At 30.1% G+C, this 21,668-nt stretch overlaps 2 protein-coding genes across 2 annotated transcripts; both read left to right on the forward strand.

Annotated features, from left to right (window-relative positions):
- The first annotated feature begins 12,561 nt into the window (after positions 1 to 12,561).
- Positions 12,562 to 17,381, forward strand: LOC126664556 (protein NRT1/ PTR FAMILY 6.2). The gene is made up of 6 exons (XM_050357002.2): positions 12,562 to 12,915; positions 13,115 to 13,217; positions 14,397 to 14,614; positions 14,730 to 15,274; positions 15,812 to 16,152; positions 16,691 to 17,381. Exons 1-6 carry the CDS (start codon positions 12,913 to 12,915, stop codon positions 17,227 to 17,229), a joined length of 1,749 nt encoding a protein of 582 aa, XP_050212959.1. The 5' UTR covers positions 12,562 to 12,912; the 3' UTR covers positions 17,230 to 17,381.
- Positions 17,382 to 17,488: 107 nt separating this feature from the next.
- Positions 17,489 to 21,196, forward strand: LOC126664557 (uncharacterized). The gene is made up of 5 exons (XM_050357003.2): positions 17,489 to 18,106; positions 18,392 to 18,453; positions 19,468 to 19,685; positions 20,288 to 20,362; positions 20,958 to 21,196. Exons 1-4 carry the CDS (start codon positions 18,049 to 18,051, stop codon positions 20,325 to 20,327), a joined length of 378 nt encoding a protein of 125 aa, XP_050212960.1. The 5' UTR covers positions 17,489 to 18,048; the 3' UTR covers positions 20,328 to 20,362; positions 20,958 to 21,196.
- The last annotated feature ends 472 nt before the right edge of the window (positions 21,197 to 21,668 follow it).

Raw genomic sequence — 21,668 nt, forward strand, 5'->3', positions numbered from 1 at the left:
AAAGACTTATTCTTCTCGGCTTCTTCCAATTTAAAACTATATGCTTTTTTAGATGTAGACTAAGATTCTTGTCCAGCCACCAAAAGGCCTATTTCAAGCTTCTATATTTTTCTTGGCAATTTTTTGATATCCTGAAAATCAAAAAAGCAAACTACTATCTCAAGATCAAGTTTTGAGATGGAATACAAATTCCTTATATCTTTATCGCGTGAGATTTAATGGCTTGACTATCTTTTTAAAGACTTACATCAACAATTATCTTTTCATACATGCTTATCTATATTATGACAGTCAATCTGCTATTTAATTGGTTCACAATCCCGTGTTTCATAAAAGATTCAAACACATAGAGATTAATTGCCATGTGGTTGTGAGAAGATTAACTCTAATTTGATCCACTTGTTGCCTCTTTCTTCAAGTAACCAGCTTGCATATTATAGGCAACTTTCTTCAAGTAACCAGCTTGCAAATTGGTTCACTAAACCTTCATCTCCACAGTCTTTTGTTCATACTATATCCAAGTTGAGCATTCTTGGCATATATGCTTCAGCTTGGGGGGGGGGGGGGAGGGGTTATTGTAGCATTTTTATATCAGCTGGATTGCCACATCAACAACCACATGCTTCTCATGTCAGTGTCACATTCAGTTGGTTGTTAGTATCACACAAACTTTGTGTTAGTTAGTTGCTAGATTCTGTTATAGTAGCAGTTACTTTTTAGGCACCGTTTGATTCGCTAAAAAAAGGGGGAGAATGAGAATGAAAATGGAAATGAAAATGATTCTCGTTATTTGTGTTTGTTTTGTCAAATTGTATTAAGGAATAGAAATGTGATGACCCCTTCAATGGGAATCACCCATTCCCCCTTATCCAATGGGAATGGACTTTTAAAAATGAGAATCAAAATTTAACAAAATATTTTAATAATAAATAATAAATATATAATTAATAAAAAAATTATTTAAAACTATTTATTTTAGAAAATATATTTAAAATAATAAAAAAAATATTTTTTAATATTTTTTTAAAAATAATTCTTTATTTTTTATTTTTTAAAAATTTTTTATTAAAAAAAATATTTTAATAAATAATAAATATTTTTTTATTAAATTTTACCCCTACACATTCATACATTAATTTTGAATCAAACAAAAAATGAAAACAATCATTACCATTTTCATTCTTTCTCATTCCAATTTTCATTACGATTCCGATTACCAACTTTGAATCAATCGACCCCTTAGTATAAAATTAGTAGCTATGTAAACTAATTCTTGCTATTGTAATCTTTAACCTTTTGATATTAATAGGGTTAATTACATAAAAAATCACGATTTTTACATTAAATGTTATTTTAATCACGACCTTTAAATGTTGTCATTTAAAGACACGATCTTTCATTTTGTTTCAAATCTATTACCAAAATAAAATTTGGTGTATTTTTTCTGACTAAAAATTACTAATCATACATATTCTAACTGAAAGATAATAATATTTAGTGTCGATTTATAATTTATGTATTTTATTAATGGTTTATTGAAAATTTTAGTTAATAAAAGTACACTAGAATGATAGATTTGAAAAAAAATAAAAAATTATGATTTTATATAATAATTTTTAAATGTCATGATTAAAATGAAATTTAGTGTAAAATTTATGAGTTTTTTTTATAAAATTAACCCTATTAATAAAGATCAAATTTCATTTTCTCTGAATTCAACACGCCAGCTCAGTGCAAACAGCATATATATAGCACCTCTATTCTAACGGCATAAACCCATTTTTTTAACCTTTATTCGGATTTGTTATGAGTCCACACCTTCATAATTCAATATTTATAATCATCTTATATGCCACTTTTAGAGGAGATTGAATCGACCAGTTCAAAAAAAATCTTTAACTTATACGTATAATTGATTGATGATTTAAGTAGAAATTTACCCCTTCAACTTGTAAACAATGGACAATTAACACACAAATTAATTTTATGGGCAAATTAATTATGAACTTGCATATTATAGGCAATTAGCTCCAATTTGGGAATTTGCCCCTAAATTTGTAAGTTATCTGTTCCTCAATTGACAATTTGCCTCATCAAATTTTAAATTATTTTTTCAAAATGGGGCTAATTGCCCATAATCAGTAAATATATGACTAATTTACCCACAAAATTAATTTATGTTAATTATTCATTGCTTACAAATTGAGAGGGCAAATTGCTACTTAAGTCATTAATTGAGCATGTTGGTGGTGTTTAATACTTTAAATTTCGATTCCAGGTGTGTAAATGATCATTTAATCTGAATTTTCATTCTAGAATAGTCAATTATAGGTTAAGAATTGCTTAGTTTAATAATGACTTTAAAATTATAAACCTGTCCTGAAAAAGTAAATAAATAAATAGTATTAAGTTAATAATGATGGCAATGATTAAAATTAATTTATCATTACATCTTGTTTAAGTTTTATATGTATGTCACTACTAATCTCCTTTAACTCAGGTAACCAATCTTAATAACAAAAAATTATTAACAAATTTATTTAGAAGCGTAAAAGCGAAGGTTTGAAATATTTAATTTAAAATTTATTATATAAAAGATCATTTAGATACTAATATAAGAAAAACTGTTTATAGAGTAAAAATATATAAAAAAATTAGCTATATGGAGCATTTATTTTAATTTGTTTTTGTTAAAATGTTTTTATATATATTTAAATTTAGGCATAATCACTCAAAACCCCCTCACCTTTAGCCCTTTTTGCAAATATATCATGACGTAAAAATTTCTCCAATTTTACCCTAGTTTTCCCTTTTATGTTTCAATTGTACTCCAAAATATTAAATTAACTTCTTTTCACTTAAAAAAATGTAAAAAAAACCCTTTATTTTTGGCCTATATTTCAATTAGAATCTAATATTATTAATAATATAAAAAATAAAAGATTATTTAAATTTTTTTATAAGTAAAAAGAGGTCAATTTAATAGTTTGGGGTACAACTGAAAAATAAAAGGGCAAATTAGGGTAAAATTGAAAAAAATTCCATATCATGGTATATTTGCAAAAAGAGTTAAAAATAGGGGGGTTTTGAGTGATTAAGCCTTAAATTTAAAGTGTTCTTTTTTTTTCTCTTTTAAATTTCTCTTAATTAAAGAGGAAAAAACGTACAAAAAAATTCTCATTTTTTTATACAATTAACTTCTCTTTATTTTTAAATTGAACAAATAACTTATTTCATTCAACAACATTCGAAACACTCGTTAATGCTGGCATGTCTCTCATAATCATATAGGAAAAAAATGGCTTAATCACCAAAAAATGCCAAACCTATACGTCTTATGTCAATTACTGCCAAACCTTTAAAAATCACCAGATTTAGCCAAACCTTATATGTTCTGTTTTTTTAGTCATTTTTAAATCGAACCGGTTTTTCTGACACCGTGTCGTCCACGTCACTGCCAACTAAACAATTGGCTGGCATGACAGCTGAAATTTTTAAATAAAGTTTGGCTATAACTGACACAAAATGGATAAATTTGGTATTTTTTGGTGTTAAGTCAAAAAAGTTTAAAAATAATTTTAAGATTTAAAATTACCAAAATATTGAGGAGGTAAGTGTCCAAAGAGTAAGTTAAAATAGTTTATTTTTTTAATTTTAAAACAAAAAGCATTTAACTATTCAATTTTAAAAATACAAAAAATTAATTGTGCTTAAAAAAATGGTCTGTATTTTAGAAAAAAGTCAGAGTTTTTTTTTTTTTTTTCCAATTAAAAATGTAGGTGGAATTTATCCACTTTTGACGTGGAACCTGTGGCTGTGGCCCATGGCAGATTGTCTAGTAAATGGTATTGTTATTGATGATTATTTCTTTATTTTTCCAAGTGAAATGGAAGGATTTATTATCATAATATATTATATACTACTACCGGTTTCTTATTTTCTCATGTTGCATGTCTCCATTGGTTGCGGGTAAGATTGGCACAACTGCTGGTCTGTTGGTACCTCTACAGCTGCAATGCACTTCCACTCCTGTTTTCTAAAATAGAACCGTGGCCGAACGAGTGTTATCGATTCACAATTTATCCGGTTCATCCTGTTTAATCTATATATTTTAAATTTTAAATATCTGTAGAATCTTAATTGACAAATAAATTGAAAAATTAATAAACATCTCTTTTTTAACTTTTAATGCTTCAATGAAATTGAATTACATTTTATTTTATTTTATTGAAAATTAAACTAAACTGACCTTTGAATTTTAATTGAGCTGACCATTCCGGTTTAATTTTAAAAATATCATATCTAACTATTTCAATTCACACATGTGAAGCTAGCACATGCAACTCATATGGGTCATGATTAAATATATTGGTTTATCCATTTTAGGCCGGATTTAAACAATAATGTTAAAATTTAAAGACAATATATAAAATTTTAACTTCATAATTATGATTTACACACACATGTATATATATAATCCTAAACTTTTATCAGATGAATTTAATATTTTTGTGTTGTTGCTAAATAAATACATGTCCAATTTGGAACTGATCGAATGTAATATTGTATGTTAAGTAGGATAAACCTTGTATACGTGAACATGTAATATTGTGCCATATTAAAAAAATAATAAATCAAACCGCTAAAATTTAGATATGATGATATTTTAAACAAACGAGCTATTATTTTATCAAGTTTAAATCAAGCTCAACTTGAATTGTAATATATTATATGAACGAGATTGAATTTTTAATTTCACTTTTTTTTTATGAAAAATGCATACATAACTTCTATTCAAATTTGTACCGAATTTAGACAATAAATAAAAAGTTAGTTTCAAATTTAAATTTATTTTAAAAATACTCAAATTTGACTAAACGGGTTATTGACATAAATGGTACCAAACCTTTGGACCTTGTATCAAAATGGTACCAAATCTTTAATTTGTATCTTTTTGGTACCCAACTTTCTATCATTTGTTTCAGATTGGTTTTTCTTTACAAATTCACGCCATTTTTAATGACGTGGCGATCAGAAAAATAATTTTTTATTTATTTTTACCACATCAGATGCCATATCACATGACACATGCCATAATTTGGTGGATCGCCTTTCTCTTTCGCCTCTTCCAATCATTAAAAATGGCCGCAATTTGTTAAAAAAACTAATTTGAAACAAATGATGAAAAGTTGGGTATCAAAAAGATACAAATTAAAGGTTTGGTACCATTTTGATACAAGGTCCAAAGATTTGGTACCATTTATGTCAATAACCCTGACTAAACAGATAAGAATTAAACCCATAAAAAATTTAGCCATAATATATGGAATAACTTGACATATATTTTTTTACTAGTTTTGATTGATTAATTGTGGTAGACTGATTAGTGCAATTGTTGTGGAGATGGAGAGAAAGAATAAATTGTCAACTTTGAAGACCCTACTCCCATCTCCATTATTTATTTAATAATCATTGCTTCTATGCAAGTCAACCTTTAAATCTATTTTTTCTCCTGATACCAATTGGATGGCCAATCTTTTGTTCATGATATGGATCATATGAACATAAACCCTAACCCTACTAAGTTTCAATTTTGTTCATAGGATTGTGGAGGATGAACGTGAAATGTATCGCATTGCATAGATTTTGGAGTGGAATTATATGTTGGAAGAGTCAAGGTCTAATTATTAGGATACGGATGCAATTTCAAAAGAAATTATGCGACGAGATTGAAAATATAAATTTATACGGGACTATTTTCAAAGATCATCTTAAGTTTTATTTTTATTTTCTAGTGTTTAATTGTCAAAATTTATAATTCTTGACTTTCACATATCTTTTAATTTTAGCACAAACTTTTAAATTTAACAAAGTCAATATGAAAATTTAAATGTATTTTAAAAAATAACAATATGATAATTTTTGTAACCAACGGCTAATTATTAAAAAATAGCTTTCGCACTCTAAACCCTAGTACCGCCCGCCAACAAACGTTTTCTTTACAGCTAAAAAAAAAATTTCTCATAAATTTTGCTCTTTTTTGTTTTTACAAAAAGCTCTCTTCACTTTTATTTTCGGTCTTTAATCTTTGATCTAATAAATTCCTTCGTTAGAAAGTTTATATCTTTCGAATTTGTCTTCTTTTCATGATTAAATAAAACTTGTTTGGTCTTATGCTCCTTTTATGGTTTGATTTTTTAGATCATCAGGAATCAAATCCTTTTGATTCTGTAAACCGTGCAGTTTTGTTTTCTATACTACCCAATTGCATCGAATTACAGAATACACTGGTCTAATTGGAGATGCATCAGATATATATCGAAAATGTATCTCGAAGGCTTGACCATTACCCAAATTCTTAGGGTCATAAAATCATTTTTGATACTTCTAGGCACTAAATATGCCTTTTAACCATAATTATCACCTCGTGCACGCATTAATACAGATTAAAATGTAATATTTATCTAATTAGCAATCCTAATCTTACCACTTTACTCATATGCACTTACCTAACACAACACAAACACCTATTAACCCCTAATCTCTATATAAACACTCATTGATAAACTAACCGAAGGGTGGCACTAGTACGTATTAAAAATCAAATACCAAACCCTAAAATTACCATAGGTTGGCCTAACCACCACACACACTCAGTCAATTATACCAGAAAACAAGTTAAACACGCTTCAATCAGTCAAGAACAAATTATTGTGCATTGATTCAGAGCTGGATGCTACATCTATATTGCCCAAAAACGAGAAAAGGACTCAGAATGGTACCTATAAGGACTTAAAACTCTTTTTTTTTATCACTTTTATCATATTTGCTTTAGATCTAAAAATCTAGGGTGCATCCTTAGATTATTTTTAGTATTTTTGTCATAAATTATCGTTCTTGTCATGATTTCCATGCCATGATCTTAGAGACATATCTAGGATTGTTTTTCACTATTTTTACACGCATATTCTGATTATATTCCATTTCGGATTTTTATTATTGCATAACTGCTTATTGAAAGTAAAATTTAAATGTAATTACTAAAAATATACAATTTAAAAATAAAATAACACGCGAAGATAATGTTGTAATAAAATAATAAAATAGATCAAATTTTTAATGTTATATATAAATATTAAAACTAAATAGCACTTTATCGACATGTTCGATCCTTGAACCGTCGGTTCCGACCGGGAACCGCCTGTTCACGGTTCAAAATATTTGGAACTGGCACGGAACCGATCGTTCTACGTTTCCGGGCCGGTTTTAATCCGATTCCGGGATTGACCAGTTCTAGGCCGGGTTTGACTGGGCCGGTTCACGGGTTGACCCGGCCCATGGCCAACTTTATTTTCGGGCACGTTTGATTTCAAAATTAAGCTCGATTTGAGGCTGCAGTTTTGTAATTAGTTGTAAGATCATATCTCTTATTGTAATGGGCCAGACCCAATGTATTTCAGTCTTAAAAGGAATATTTTGTAATCTGCCAAGCCAAACATGCCCCGAAACCCAAGCCCACTAGATACCAGTAGCTTCCAGACTATATTCTAGGTTCGTTTGCCTCATAATCAACCTCTATTTAGACCAATGAATCTGTATCGATGAGACAAATAATTTTTATGTTTTAATTGATTCCAGATTCTGATCATATAGACAGGCAGACGTCAAACGAGTGTCAGACACTCCAGTTCTATAAGGTTAAAAAGTATTACTAACCTTATATGTATATCCAACTACATTTGTGTATGTTTGTAATGTTTATTCGATTTCCAAAGCATGTTCAGATCCAAATATTAACAGGTTTAATAATTTAATCACGTTAACTTAGTTCAAAATCCAGCAAGTCCATCAAATCACTTAAAAATCTCACAATTGCAATGAAAAAGTAATTAGTGGTTGTATATGTTAGTGATATGCACTAGGTCAATCATGTTTGATCATATTTTGACTTTATCATTTTGTTATTTATTGATTGGCAGTTTTTATCATTTTATATTAATGATTAAAATACTTGAATGGTTAATTCTTTCTAAGGTCATCGAGTATGTGACTTGATAGTAGAACCCTTATGTTTAATAAAAGAATTATATACCATCTATCCCTGGTCTTAATAGAACATTGAGACTAGTATGATGTTGACTGATGATTATGTTTTACTAATCATGTATATGAGATATTAAGTCCAGTCATAGGTGCTATTTGAGAAATAAGGCACTGGATGACCCACTGTGAGAATACTACATAGATCACTGTCATAAGTAATTCTCATTACAGTTTTATTAGTATAATCCTTTGACCTTGAAATCATCATGGATTTCTACATAGCTATTTCATATTTTGATACAGTCTTACATTATCTTTAACAGGATAATGGAATAGATTGTCATTGGATATGAAAGTAACTATGTGAGAAATGTGAGTGACTGAGAAGGAATTTGTCCCTCATTTATTTGAGTAAGATATCTATGGGCCCCTTGAAGAAGATAGACTGAAGGAAATGCATGGCCATGCCACTTGATAAGGAGTTATCATTTTCAGTCTACTTAGAGTCAAGAAACTAATGATTGAATATTATAAGGATGACAGGACTATGCCTTATATTCAATCTGGATATCGAGTGATAAAGGGATTAAAATATTATTGTAAATGGTTAAATCGGATTGTCGATATTCATTTAACTTGGGTAGTCATAATGTCTTGCTAGAGGCCACTTATGACTTGTGGGCTGAAATAGGAATTTCGGGCCTACTGCCAATGTTATATGAACCTACAGGGTCGCACACTAAGAATAGGCCCAAAACAGTTATGGGTTGTACAAGCCCAATGTGATTAAGTGATTAATTATTATATATATATATATATATATATATATATATATATATATATATATATATATATATATATATTAATAAATATATATTAATTCGAAATTAAGGATAAGTGTTTTCCTTAATTTATTATTTTTAAAGATAATAAATAATTAATATATATGGATGATTATCAAAAAAGGAGTTTTTGATAAACATAAACTTGTAAGAATTGCAATGAGATTGAAATTCGAATTTGTCTCAAACCCTAGTGTTATTGTATCACTATAAATACACATTAAGCAATTGGTTTGAGAATAACGAAATTCATTATTCACTAAATCACTAAAATTCAAAATTGCTTGTGAAGCAATAGTGCTAGCACACAAGCACTAGTTTTGGCTAAGGTCTGTTCGTGTGGATACTCGTAGAGGACGCGTTCTTTTGGAGGCATTTCTGATCCCAGGCCAGGTATCACCAAAGTGAACCACCTCCTTCCTTCCTACATTGCTGTTGAATTCGACATACAAGTAAGTACTTATTCTGTTAATTCGAATTACATGGATCTTGGTTTGGGTTTTTAGATAAATTTTTGAAATTCCGCTGCGTTATGAACCTATAAAACCCAACAGTATAGACATTTAAGATAACTTAATTAAAATAATTATCACATATACATCCGGTTTAAACTTTGTGCATGCAAATGACTAAGACCCATCTTTGTCTGCTATATAATGGAAATCTCATAATTATATGGTTGCTTAGGAGTACATGCTACATGCTCACATGTCAGTACAGATCGAGTCATATATGTGCCTCACATGTTTTATCACTTTTTTTTACCAGCTTTTCAGACTTGTTTATTTCCAACACCTTCATCATGTAAACTGCATGCATGATTAAGATAAAATATTCCGAATAATGACCAGTAAATGAACACAATTGATAAGTCAAGTATAAGAGTTTTGGTAGTGTCCATCGAACCCATTCTTTTGATCCGATGCACGATGATCTCACTTATAAGCGTGTGAGGCTGTCTAGTAGGTAAAAAAAGTATTTCTAAAAGCATTCGAAGTCAGTCATAAGTCTGAGCGAGCGGCCTTCAAACTTCTCTTCGCTTATAGTATCAGAGATGTATCTCGAAAGCATTGAAATACTACCGCTGACGAGATGACGTGTTGACACGCCTTACATGTCTGGTGTATTGACATATGTTGTTTTATGAGTGGGAAGATATATAATGTAAAAAAAAAAGATAATGAATAAAAAGATCCGTTGTTTGCATTCTTTTTTTATAATTTTCTCCCGCAATTTAGCATACCAGCCTATAAAAGTATAAAGTCCTATGGCTTCATTTTTTCTTTCCAAAATCAACCGTCATTTTCTATATCCTATTTAATTGCCCAATTAATACCGGTCATTTTTAATTAAAAAATAAATAAAATACCGGCCATTTTTTTAAAAAAATTGTATTGAAGAAAAGATACAAATTTATACCAACAGTTTGTGGTAAATCCAAAATTTATTTATGTCAACTTAGAAAATAAATCTGCTTCCCTTTTTTAGGAGAGAGTTATATGTGTTAGCCATGTCCTGTATTGTACGGAAATGTTAAATGTGAACTATAAAATAGCGGAAAAAATTAAATTTTAATTTTTTAAAGTCCAATGGTAAGAAAATCCAAAATTTTACAACCTATTACAATTTAAACCAAATTTTTTAATTTTTATAATAATAGTCAATTTTTTGTTGTTGTAATAATAGTCAATTGGTGGCCGTCAAACTTGCTACAAAAAGAATACAAATTTGACTATATTTACAACAACAAAAAAAGACAATTTAACTATTATTATAAAAATTAAAAAAATTAGTTTGAATTGCAATAAATTATAAAGGTTTGAATTCTTTTCACCATTAAGTCTTTTTTTTTAAAAGAGCTCGATAAATTTCCATATAATATAAATTAAATATACACAAAATAATTTTTATATACACAAGTTTAACTATTTTATCAAATGTATTTTAAAAATAATTTGGATGTGAATTGACAAATATATACAAGCCTCAGTTATATTTAGTTTTAAAATTTGTTGATTCTATGCATGATAATTTTAGCATAATTGATCTTTACTTTCATTTTATGAAGGTATATTGAGTCTAAAAGAGACTTATGATAATTTTAAATTGAGAGTTGAATATATTTTGTTCCGATTTGTAAAAATGAAGGACCGCCATATCTATTTGTATGACTATATTGATAAAATGGTTAAAGTCGATGGTAAAGAATGTATTTTGCCTTAAATACATGCATATGAATGTAAATTTTACTTTCCTAGCTAGTACTGCTTGCAAAAGAGTACGAATAAAGAAAAATATTCCACCATTGTTGAGCAATTCAAGTAATCAAAATTCAAAATAAGAATTGGAATTTCTGCTTAAAAGAAAAAAAATGTTACAGATGATTGAACTTGTCATAAATAATACCCAATTAATGTAAGATATAGATTTTGTATATTGCAATATTGCCCCAACAAAGTTTCTTTAATGTGTCGAAAATATATGGCCAACAGCCTAACAAAAAGTCGGCGAGTCCCCTTTTTCATTATTCTCGTGAAAATTGACAGTTCAGAAAAGTAGATTTAGTAGGAAAGAAGTGCCACTTTGTAGTGAAAATCCATTTCTTTCTATCTATTTTTGCAATTTCTAATATATTGATTTCATGTCAACAATTAAGGACCACAACATAGAAAACATCAATTTTTCTTGAATTGTTATTGGTGCGTGCACAAGTATTTGCAACTTTTTTTAACTTTTTTTCTATATATTTATGCCTTCAAAAATTATTTTCTAGCAAAAGTTGCAATAACACATTATAGATTCATTAAGATCATGCCTATAAGTTGAAAGTTATAACCTGATAAGGAAACGTATCCTCATGCACCGACCGAATTAGAAATTAAAAAAACAAAAAAGAGAAAAATCAATAGTTACTAAATAAGATATAGAATATTTTTAAAATAAATAAAATATAATCATATTAAAAATTGAGTTAATTAAAAAGATCTTAAATTTTAACTTTTTTTTTCCAGTTAAATAAACTTTAAAATCTGGTAAAATTAGTCACAAATTTTTATATGGATGCCGGAATACTCTATACTTTAGTGTTCAGATTAGCATTTTCATCGAAAATAGCTCAATGTTTTGATTTATCAAAATATAAAAATTGGCAGTTGATTTTATCAAGTTTTGAAGTTGATGTTTAATTTGCAAATTGTGCTGAAACTCGCTAATGAATGAAGAGGAAGATAATCTAAAACAACTAAAGACGGGTAATCGAGAACATCCACCTCCAATTCCGCCACAGAATATGAGTCACATGAGGGTTAGTGAATTCAGATTAGTACTTTAAAATCAAACCACATTTCAATTCTCGAAAATTTGAATAAATTTTTCATAAATCTCTAATCACAATATATTTTAGTGATGGGCAGCCATTGTTTTATGCATGGTGGGGTAGAAAAAGCACTTAATATGGGCAAGCAAGGAAGCAGGCAAGCTAATAGGCCAGCCAAGTACTGTAGTTCATAATCTTCACCAAGCCAAGATCTATCACTCCTCCACAGAAAAATAAAAATTGAAAGTTGATAAAAACAAAAATTAATGGTGTTAGTGTTGCGTGTTCTATATTCCATTTGTTTTTTCTCAATCAACATCTACTTTTTGCACCAAATATCTCTCTCAACACTTAAACTTATTATTGCCATCTTTATTTTTTTATAAATATAATTATTAATTTTTCAGTCTTAGCCAGAACCTTCCAATTTCTCCAATATGCGATAAAACTAATCCCTACCCATTATCAAGATCAATACAAGCAGTGATCGATTGCTTTCAATTATACTTAGTGGAGGGTCATACTTTTTCTTTTTTTAGTTCAACATTTGCCTATAAAAAGAAGAAATTGCCATGACATTTATGGTGTGAGTTCAAGAATAATATTTCTCAGCAGAAGAAGAAGAAGATAAACAAATAGTTACCTATCACTATTATTCTTTCTTTCTTATTCAAGATTTTGGCACTCTTTTTCTCTGTTCAAAGTTGAATCATGGTTAGTTTATACTGTTTTGTATACTTATAACCTATATTATTCGGAAATTTATCGAGTAGAATTTCGTTTCTGTTTTTCGAAAACGCTTTTGAAACTCCGAAGTGTTATATTTCTAATTAATATATTCTGTTTCCTTTTTCGTGCAAGTCATATAGATTACTATACATTCAAGAAATTGATTATGTTTCTTGATTTTCAGGATGAAAAGATGAGTTGGGCTGTTTCTGATGCTGTAGATTACAAAGGTTTTCCTGCTGACAGATCTAAAACTGGTGGTTGGGTGCCTGCTGCTCTTGTTTTAGGTTTGCTTTTAATTTCATTCTTCAAAATTATCAAGTATTTGCAGATATATAGTTAATTAGTTAATTAATTTTTCATGTTTGATTTTGCTTTAGCTATGATAAGTTAAACATAAAGTTATAACAAATCAGGTGTTTCATGCAAAGTCAAAGGAAACCTGCTGATGATGGATCTTTTTAGGGTTTAACAAATATTTTTCTAAATCCAAAAGAGAGAAAAGTTTAATAAAATTAATCTCCTCTATTATCATATTGGACAATACCACATGGCGGACACTTGGCATTTAGTCCAAGTAGTCCAAAGTTTTTGGGTTTATTATTATATTAGTAAACCAAAGTTTGATATTAATAATTGAGTTTTCATTTAGTATGATTGCTTCATCTTTTCACTATTTTGGGTATGATAATTAAAGGCCAGCTAGAAGAAGGTGACAAAATTAGTGGAACCCACTTTAAAAACTCAAGTGTCCATCGCTTTTCTCTAATTTATGATTAAATTTGCGTCCTTTTCTTGGGTCAGAAATCCATGTGAGAAAACAGATTGAAGATGGAAATATTCTCATTCAAAATTAATTTACTATGTTTCTTATTTTTTATCACCTTCATCTTTATTTTGTCTACTTGCCTACCCACTCCACTTTTATATAAAAAGATTGAGGATCTTTTTAACTTTTTCCCATAATATTCACTTGTACAAGGAACTCTTTATCTCATAAAAATCCTTAGCATCAGAACTTGTTGCCACGTCCAAATTAAATGATAAAAAAGAAATTAAAGGACAAAGATTAAAAGAAATAAAAACTTTCAAGTTGCTCAAAAAGTGTATATTAATCTTCTTAGTTTTATTTTTGCCATTTAGACCTTTAATATTTGTAAATGTTATAAAAAAAAAAAGCTCTTTAAATTTCTTGAGAAGAGCACACGCTTTTAGTTATTTTTATGGTTTTTTTTCAAGCGCGAGGGTTAATTTGCACCATTTAAAAATATCAAAGGTCCAAGTGACTAAAAAACTAAAAGGACTTATATGCTATTTCTAAAGAAGTTGAAGGATTTATTTTACCTTCTACCAAAAAAGAGTAAATAATTCTCTTCTATATTTTATTGATTATTTCTTGTCTTGGCGAAAATAAAAAATATATGCTGCGTAGAAATTAGTTACTGAATTATTTAATTTAATTACAGGGATTGAATTATGTGAGAGGCTTTCAACCATGGGAATAGCTGTGAATTTGGTGACATATTTGATCGGAACAATGCATTTGCCTAGTGCAACTTCTGCTAATACTGTCACAGACTTTATGGGCACGTCTTTTCTCTTATGTTTGCTTGGAGGCTTTCTTGCCGATTCTTACCTTGGCCGATTCAAAACTATTGCAATATTCGCTCTCGTACAAACACTCGTAAGTAATATTATCGATAGAAATAAATTTAAATACAAACAAAATTATGAATAATAACATGTTTTGGAATTTCAACACGAAATTTTAATTATTTTACAATTCATGTGAACGTCAGGGAACCGGGATGTTAGCTGTAATAACTAAGCTACCACAGCTACAGCCACCTCCATGCAAAACTAATAATGATGAGTGTGTACAAGCAAATGGATTCCAAATGGGAATTCTATATCTAGCTCTATACCTAATTGCACTAGGAACTGGAGGCTTAAAATCAAGTGTCTCAGGATTCGGAACTGATCAATTCGACGAAAAAGACGAAAAGGAGAAATCTCAAATGACATATTTCTTCCACCGATTCTTCTTCTTAATCAGCATAGGAACTCTGCTTGCTGTTACAGTGCTGGTTTATATTCAAGATGACGTCGGTCGAAGCTGGGGCTACGGAATTTGTTCCATCTCAATGTTTACTGCCGTAATGATATTCCTGTACGGCACGAAAAGATACAGATACAAGAAAAGCTCAGGGAGCCCCATAGTTCATATTTTTCAAGTTATTGTTGCTGCTATTAAGAAAAGAAACTTGGATTTGCCGTACGATATTAGCTTGTTGTTTGACAATTCTCCTGAGGTGTCAAGAATCCAGCACTCCCAACAATTCCAGTAAGTATACACAAGTAAAATGAATATTATGAGTAGACCATTATGACAGTTTGGTCTAAAAAATTTACAATTTGTGTCAATTATATTCTGGCAGCAAATAAAATGATGAAAATCGTAGTCTGCCCACTTATTTCTATGATAAAATAGGACATAATTGAAGAAAAACTCATCAAAAAAATTAAGAAATTAGGTATCCAATTTCTGTTATCAAAATGTTATGTTACTATAATAAAAAAATAAATTTTTTCTTTAAAAGTAGACTAATTTATTATAGAAATAACTTAAAATATTGCATTGCATATTCTTTTATTAATTATATCATTAATGAGTTTATTTGCTGCTTGAATATAATTGATACAAATTAAGCTATTAAATAGTTGAACCAAACTAATTTTTTTAAATTCAGAGTATATTTGTCAACTTTATAATGATATCTCAATTCATTTTGCCAAAAAAAGTATAGTTGAGAATTGAAGTAATTAATAAGTCATTATGTGATTGATGCAAATCAAATTTTCTTTTGTGAATATGATATAGCTTCCTGGACAAGGCAGCTATAGTTGCAGAAGGAGATTTCGAAAACGGCGGTTCTACGAATCCGAATCCGTGGAAATTATGCTCGGTGACGAGGGTCGAAGAAGTGAAGATGATGGTGAGAATATTGCCAATTTGGGCGACAACTATTTTATTTTGGACCACATATGCACAGATGATCACATTCTCGGTTGAGCAAGCTTCCACCATGGAAAGATCAGTCGGAAGCTTTCAGATTCCGGCGGGCTCTCTGAATGTCTTCTTTGTTGCTGCTATTTTAATTTCACTTGCTGCCTACGATCGTATCATCATGCCTCTTTGGAAGAAATGGACAGGCAAACCAGGTACCATAATTCAACAGCACATGCTTTCATTTTTTTAGATTACAATTAGCTCATGCGATAATTGGTAGTATCATATGGCAAACAACACGGTGGCATGTTTTTTAAATTTGTTTCACCCGACCATCGTATTAGATCGGATAATAATGTGGTATTATCGGATGAAATAGAAATACTTTTTTGAAGAATATACTTTTCTAGTAACTGTAGGCCGTTTGTCATTTACATTCAATATTAAAATCTTTGTCAGTCCGATCTAGCATTTATGTGAATCTTATCAGATATATCTACTTGTTAGTCAAATAGTCTAATCAGTTCCTTAATTTATTTTTACAGTACATTAGTCTATAATTTAATAACTTGTAAAAGTAATAATCAATTTCTAATGAATAAATTGTAAGTTTCGCCTCAATGTTTTGATATTTTTTCGATAGTAATTGAAATTTTGTTACCAAATTCAAGTATAGAATAAATAATTGATACCAAAGAGACTTCTAACACTCAAATTAGTTTATAACATAATCACATAACCATCTAACAGGTTTCTCGAGCCTACAAAAGATAAGCATTGGACTAGTTCTAGCAACAATGGGAATGGCTGCAGCAGCTTCAATCGAAACGAAGCGTTTATCAGTGGCAAAATCAGTCGGCGACAGCACAGAAGCCCTACCCATAAGCGTATTCTTCTTAGTACCACAGTTCTTCTTAATCGGTGCAGGCGAAGCATTCATTTACACAGGCCAACTCGATTTCTTCATAACTCAATCACCAAAAGGAATGAAAACGATGAGCACCGGTCTCTTCCTCACCACGCTTTCGCTCGGTTTCTTCATCAGTAGCTTCTTGGTTATGGTGGTGAAGCGAGTTACAGGAACCAACGGTGGTCAAGGATGGTTGGCTGATGATATAAACCATGGTCGCCTTGATTGTTTCTATGGCCTTCTTGCAGTTCTTGAATTTATAAATTTTGGTGTCTATCTGATCTGTGCTTTATGGTACAAACCGAGAAATAATGATAAATCTGGAGGTTTGCAGATGGAGAATGTTGGTAATGGATCTTTAGCTGAAGACAAATGCTAGCTAAAGATCTGAGAGTCGTTAATCTAATTAGGGTTTGGTTCAGTTGGTGTACATTATTAATAATTTGGGTTTGGTTGCTTCTTATATTATTGCTTTCTTGTAATCTAGGATAAAATCGAGTGGCTTGAAATTTCAATATAAAGTTTGTCTCATCTTTGTTCTTTTTCATTTTATTTTTTGTTTTTTGTTTTTAATTCTATTATGTAAATTGTTAAGAACTGAACCAAAATCAGAAAACATTTAAATGAGCTATAAATGAAGCTTATTTATGAGAAATTCTTAGATGAATTAAACCCACCAGGTACAAATCTTGAATATCCAGCCTGAAAATTGAAGATTGAAAGACTTGAGGAGGAAGTGGCTTAATCGGAAAATATGCCGGTTGATTGTGAGATGAAACTGGGAGAATTCACTACAAGAAAAGGGATTTTTAACGACCAGTATATTGCGAGGGGCTACTATCCCGGTCGTAATTTGGGTATCAATTAGGACAGTGCGGCTGGCCGGTCCTCAAATTAAATTTACACTTTATTTTGCGACTACTTTTATAATCCTTTCCTAAAAAGAAAATAATTCCCGTCCCAATTGTTAAAAACTAAGCCTAATCACTAACTTAATATTTCCAAATGCTTAAAAATAACAAAAAAATCGTATGAATCCTAAACGCTGCAGCCAAACCTAAACAATTGCTATCAACTGAAATCTAAACGCTGTTTCTAAACAATTGCTATCAACGGAAACCTAAACGATTGCTATCAGCGGAAACCTAAACGATGTAGCTAAACGAATTCGCTGCTGCTATCGACTGAAACCTAAACAATGACGATGCTGCTATCGCCTGAAGCCTTAACGTTGTCATCGACTGAAATATCTGCTAGTATGGATTTGCTTTGTTATTTTTTATTGTAATTAAATTCTAACTTCACTGTGAATTTTTGATTTCTTCTCAACCTAGGGTTTTGATTTTTGATTTCTTCTCAACTGCAGCAAATCCTCATCTCATTTTATTACCTGATTTCTAATTTCACTGTGAATTTTTGATTGAATTTTGGGAGAGAATGAGAGTTTGATGCAAATTGTTGATTAATTTCCCTAACATGCTCATTGATTTTCGTTTTACTTTTCTGTTTGTTATTTTAATATCTGTCATTTTCCACCGCAGACAACACTTCTCATTGTGACTATTCACTTACGTCTCCTGGCTGCAATTATCCTTACAATTTGGTAAATTACTTTTCTCAATTTGATTTTTTTAGATAATGTTTATCCATTTTTTAGTTACTATTTTTCATTTTATTTTTGAAATGTTATGTTGTAATTGTTGGAGATCCAAAATGAGCTATACGCTTGAATATATAGAGACTATTATGATTAGGTGGAATCAAATTATGATTTATCAAATGAAGTAGTAGTGTTTCCATCATGCTCACTTGTTTCTAGGACATCTATAGAATAACATTTTCTTTAGTATTTTGGCCATAATATGTTGCTATTTTCTTCTATTAATGGTTATATATCAGTTACTGGATCATTTTCTATGATCCAGTGCCTGATATATGCAGCTTATGGAACCTTTGGTTATTTGCACATTATGGAACTTTCAGTGGTAGGGAAGTGTTCGCAGGTTTAATTCTATCTCGGTATGGTGTTTCTTATCGTTTTTACTTTGCTTCATTTGGTTTCCATTTTACTGTCATTTGAGGTTCACATTTCTTGTTTGACTACAGCTACCATGAGTCAACTTAACATTTAAATTTGTCTTTAACGTTACTTATGGAACCTTAATGTTATTTATGCTTGATCACTCAATTTGAGTCTACTTGCTTTTGTACTTTCATTGTTTTAGAAGTTCATATTTTATAATTTTGACTGATGTGAGAAATGACTACTACTATTGCATTTCTGGTAGGATTGACACGTGCTGTAGCTACTGGTAAGACTCAAAGCCTTTCTGAAATGAATTTCATGTCAAGTTCTTTTATCATTGTTTTAACTCGATTTGATGACATCAAAGGAAATTCTAGGATTGATGATTCAGACAAATGCAATGGTCATTCTTCTAACTTGATATATATTCAGGGCAGCTAGCAAAGGTTCCAATTTTGGCTTTCTAAGGTCATCTTTTATGCAGTGGAATTGTTCGTATTGTCGTGTTTATGTTAAATCTTCATAATCATTTATTTCAAAATTTAAGTCTTAGTTTAATTTCTATTTGTTTGGTTTTATGTCCCCTTTTAGGTAAACTCTTATGTGAAGGATAATGGAATTAAAGTGAGCTCAAATGTTGTTTTGCTTGCATATGATCACCTTCGCTTATTTGCAGTCAAAGGAACTGATGCTGAAAAGACCAACTCTAGCGGGGCTTTCATAGAAAATGGTGCACACTACAAGAAAACTAACAATTCTCATCTCAAAATCCAGCAGCAGAAGCAAGAAGATTTCGACCGAAACCTCAGGTAGAGTTTTCATTAACTGAATCTTCTCAATTTATGGTTTTGATTTCTTCTCAAATTAGGATTTTGATTTCATAAACTGGAAGTGTACAAGCAAAACAATTTTTGATTTCTTCTCAACTTAGAGTTTTGATTTTTTCTTAAATTAGTACAAACTGATTTTCCTTCATTTTTCTCTGTTTCCAATCAGAATTAGCACATTAGAACTCAGAATTTTCTCGAAAAAATTTAGTTTGGATTAGTTTAAACATCATGAATCAGATAGAAATAGCTAGAACCTCACTTGGAAGTAGGAACTAAAGATTCTAATTAGCACCTTCTCTTCTCAAATCTGTATAGAAAATAGTTCAAAACTTGGGGAATCAGTTTAAATATCTAGGTCGTTACGGTTTTGACATGCTAAAATATAAAAATGTGTAATGCGGCACGAATTCTGTTTGATTTCAGTTTGAAGAATTGCCAAGGCTGTTCTGTTAAACTTAGCTGTTTTTGACATGTTATATTTTTTATCCTTTTAAGAATCGCCAAGGCTGTTCTGTTAATCAATTCAGATGGATTATCTTCTCCTTTTATGTACTTATGCTTTGTTCTGTTTTTATTTCCAGGAACGAATTCAGGTCAGAGGAGTTCAAGTTCATTTTATAACTAGACTGATCAGACAAACATCAGCCATAGAATAGGTAATGTTCTGAGTATTTTAAACAAGAAACATGACTTAATGGGTGGATTTATTATTATTATTATTTGTTATTTTTTTTCCTGCTATCTTAATTTAAATATGCTACCAAAATAAATTTGAAAACATTAAACTTAAAATTTGAATGTTTACATGTTTACACTGTTAAGTTCATTATGTTCGTTAATATTTTTATATATTTTCTTTTATATGAATCATAATGCTCTACGATCTTACATAAGTGTTTTTTGTTTTAAACATATTTGTTTTCATGTTCTGATCTGAACCAATTTTCTTTGATTTCATGTGCTGATCTGAACCAATTTTCTTTAATTTCATGTGCTGATCTGAACTATGAATAACAATTTGTTTTCATGTGCTAATTTGATGCTTTAAAAGCAGAGAGCTTTTATTCATAAGTGGTTAAAGTGCATCCATGTGCTAATAGATTAACTATCTAAAATTTGCTATGACATCTGAAAATTATGTTTAAGAATGTAGGTTTTGCTTGCTATGACTTCTCTATGTGATCTGTATCGTGTAATATCTCTGCATTTTGCTCACAAGGTAAATTCTTAAACTAAATATCATTGTTTTAGCTATGAGAAGCTGTGCATGGAGGAGGCAATGCAGAAATTTGATGAGCAACTAATAGATGTCAAAGTAGAGGAACTTACAGAAGCGACGACAACTTCTAATCCACAAACGAAGAAGCCAATCAAGCTAAGTAAAATATCAGCTGAGCAAAATTTGAATGTATTTCTTTTGTAGACAATGATAATAGTCCCTTTTTATATGAATATAATCCCTTTTATGAAAGAAATTCAGATTCAAATTATTACTGCTTATGATTAATGAGATTCAGATTTTTGTTGCATATTTCTGCTTATAATTACATTATGTGGGAGCTGTTGCTGTTTGTGTATTGAATAGTTATATTTTTTTGCGAAGGGGTTTTGGTCGCAATTGGTATATAGATTGTGGTCGCAATTACTTTATTGATTAAACTACGACCGGATTTTTGGTCGCTATTAATGTTTATTTTAGCGACCGGAAATTTTCCCTTCGCAAATATATTACGACCGGATGCTTTATTACCGTCTCAAATACTTTTTACGGCGGAGCCTATTGCGACAATATACGACCGGATTTTTACCGTCCCTATAGACATATTACGACCGTAATTAATGAATTTACGACCACTTTTCCCTTCGCTAATGAAGCAGTTTCTTGTAGTGGAAGATGAAGTTAAATCAAGATGAAACTGGGAGACTCAATCTTTTGGTGAAACAAACGGCAATCTATCTTGA

This window comes from Mercurialis annua, linkage group LG1-X (assembly GCF_937616625.2).
Source record: "Mercurialis annua linkage group LG1-X, ddMerAnnu1.2, whole genome shotgun sequence".
NCBI lineage: Eukaryota > Viridiplantae > Streptophyta > Magnoliopsida > Malpighiales > Euphorbiaceae > Mercurialis > Mercurialis annua.

Coding starts and splice junctions, on each gene's coding strand:
- LOC126664556 (XM_050357002.2), top strand. Junction 14,615..14,729: donor TCGCTCTCGTACAAACACTC/GTAAGTAATATT, acceptor TGTGAACGTCAG/GGAACCGGGATGTTAGCTGT. Junction 15,275..15,811: donor CAGCACTCCCAACAATTCCA/GTAAGTATACAC, acceptor AATATGATATAG/CTTCCTGGACAAGGCAGCTA.
- LOC126664557 (XM_050357003.2), top strand. CDS start 18,049: ATGACGATGCTGCTATCGCCTGAAGCCTTAACGTTGTCATCGACTGAA. Junction 18,454..19,467: donor GCAATTATCCTTACAATTTG/GTAAATTACTTT, acceptor GTCCCCTTTTAG/GTAAACTCTTATGTGAAGGA. Junction 19,686..20,287: donor GATTTCGACCGAAACCTCAG/GTAGAGTTTTCA, acceptor TTTTATTTCCAG/GAACGAATTCAGGTCAGAGG.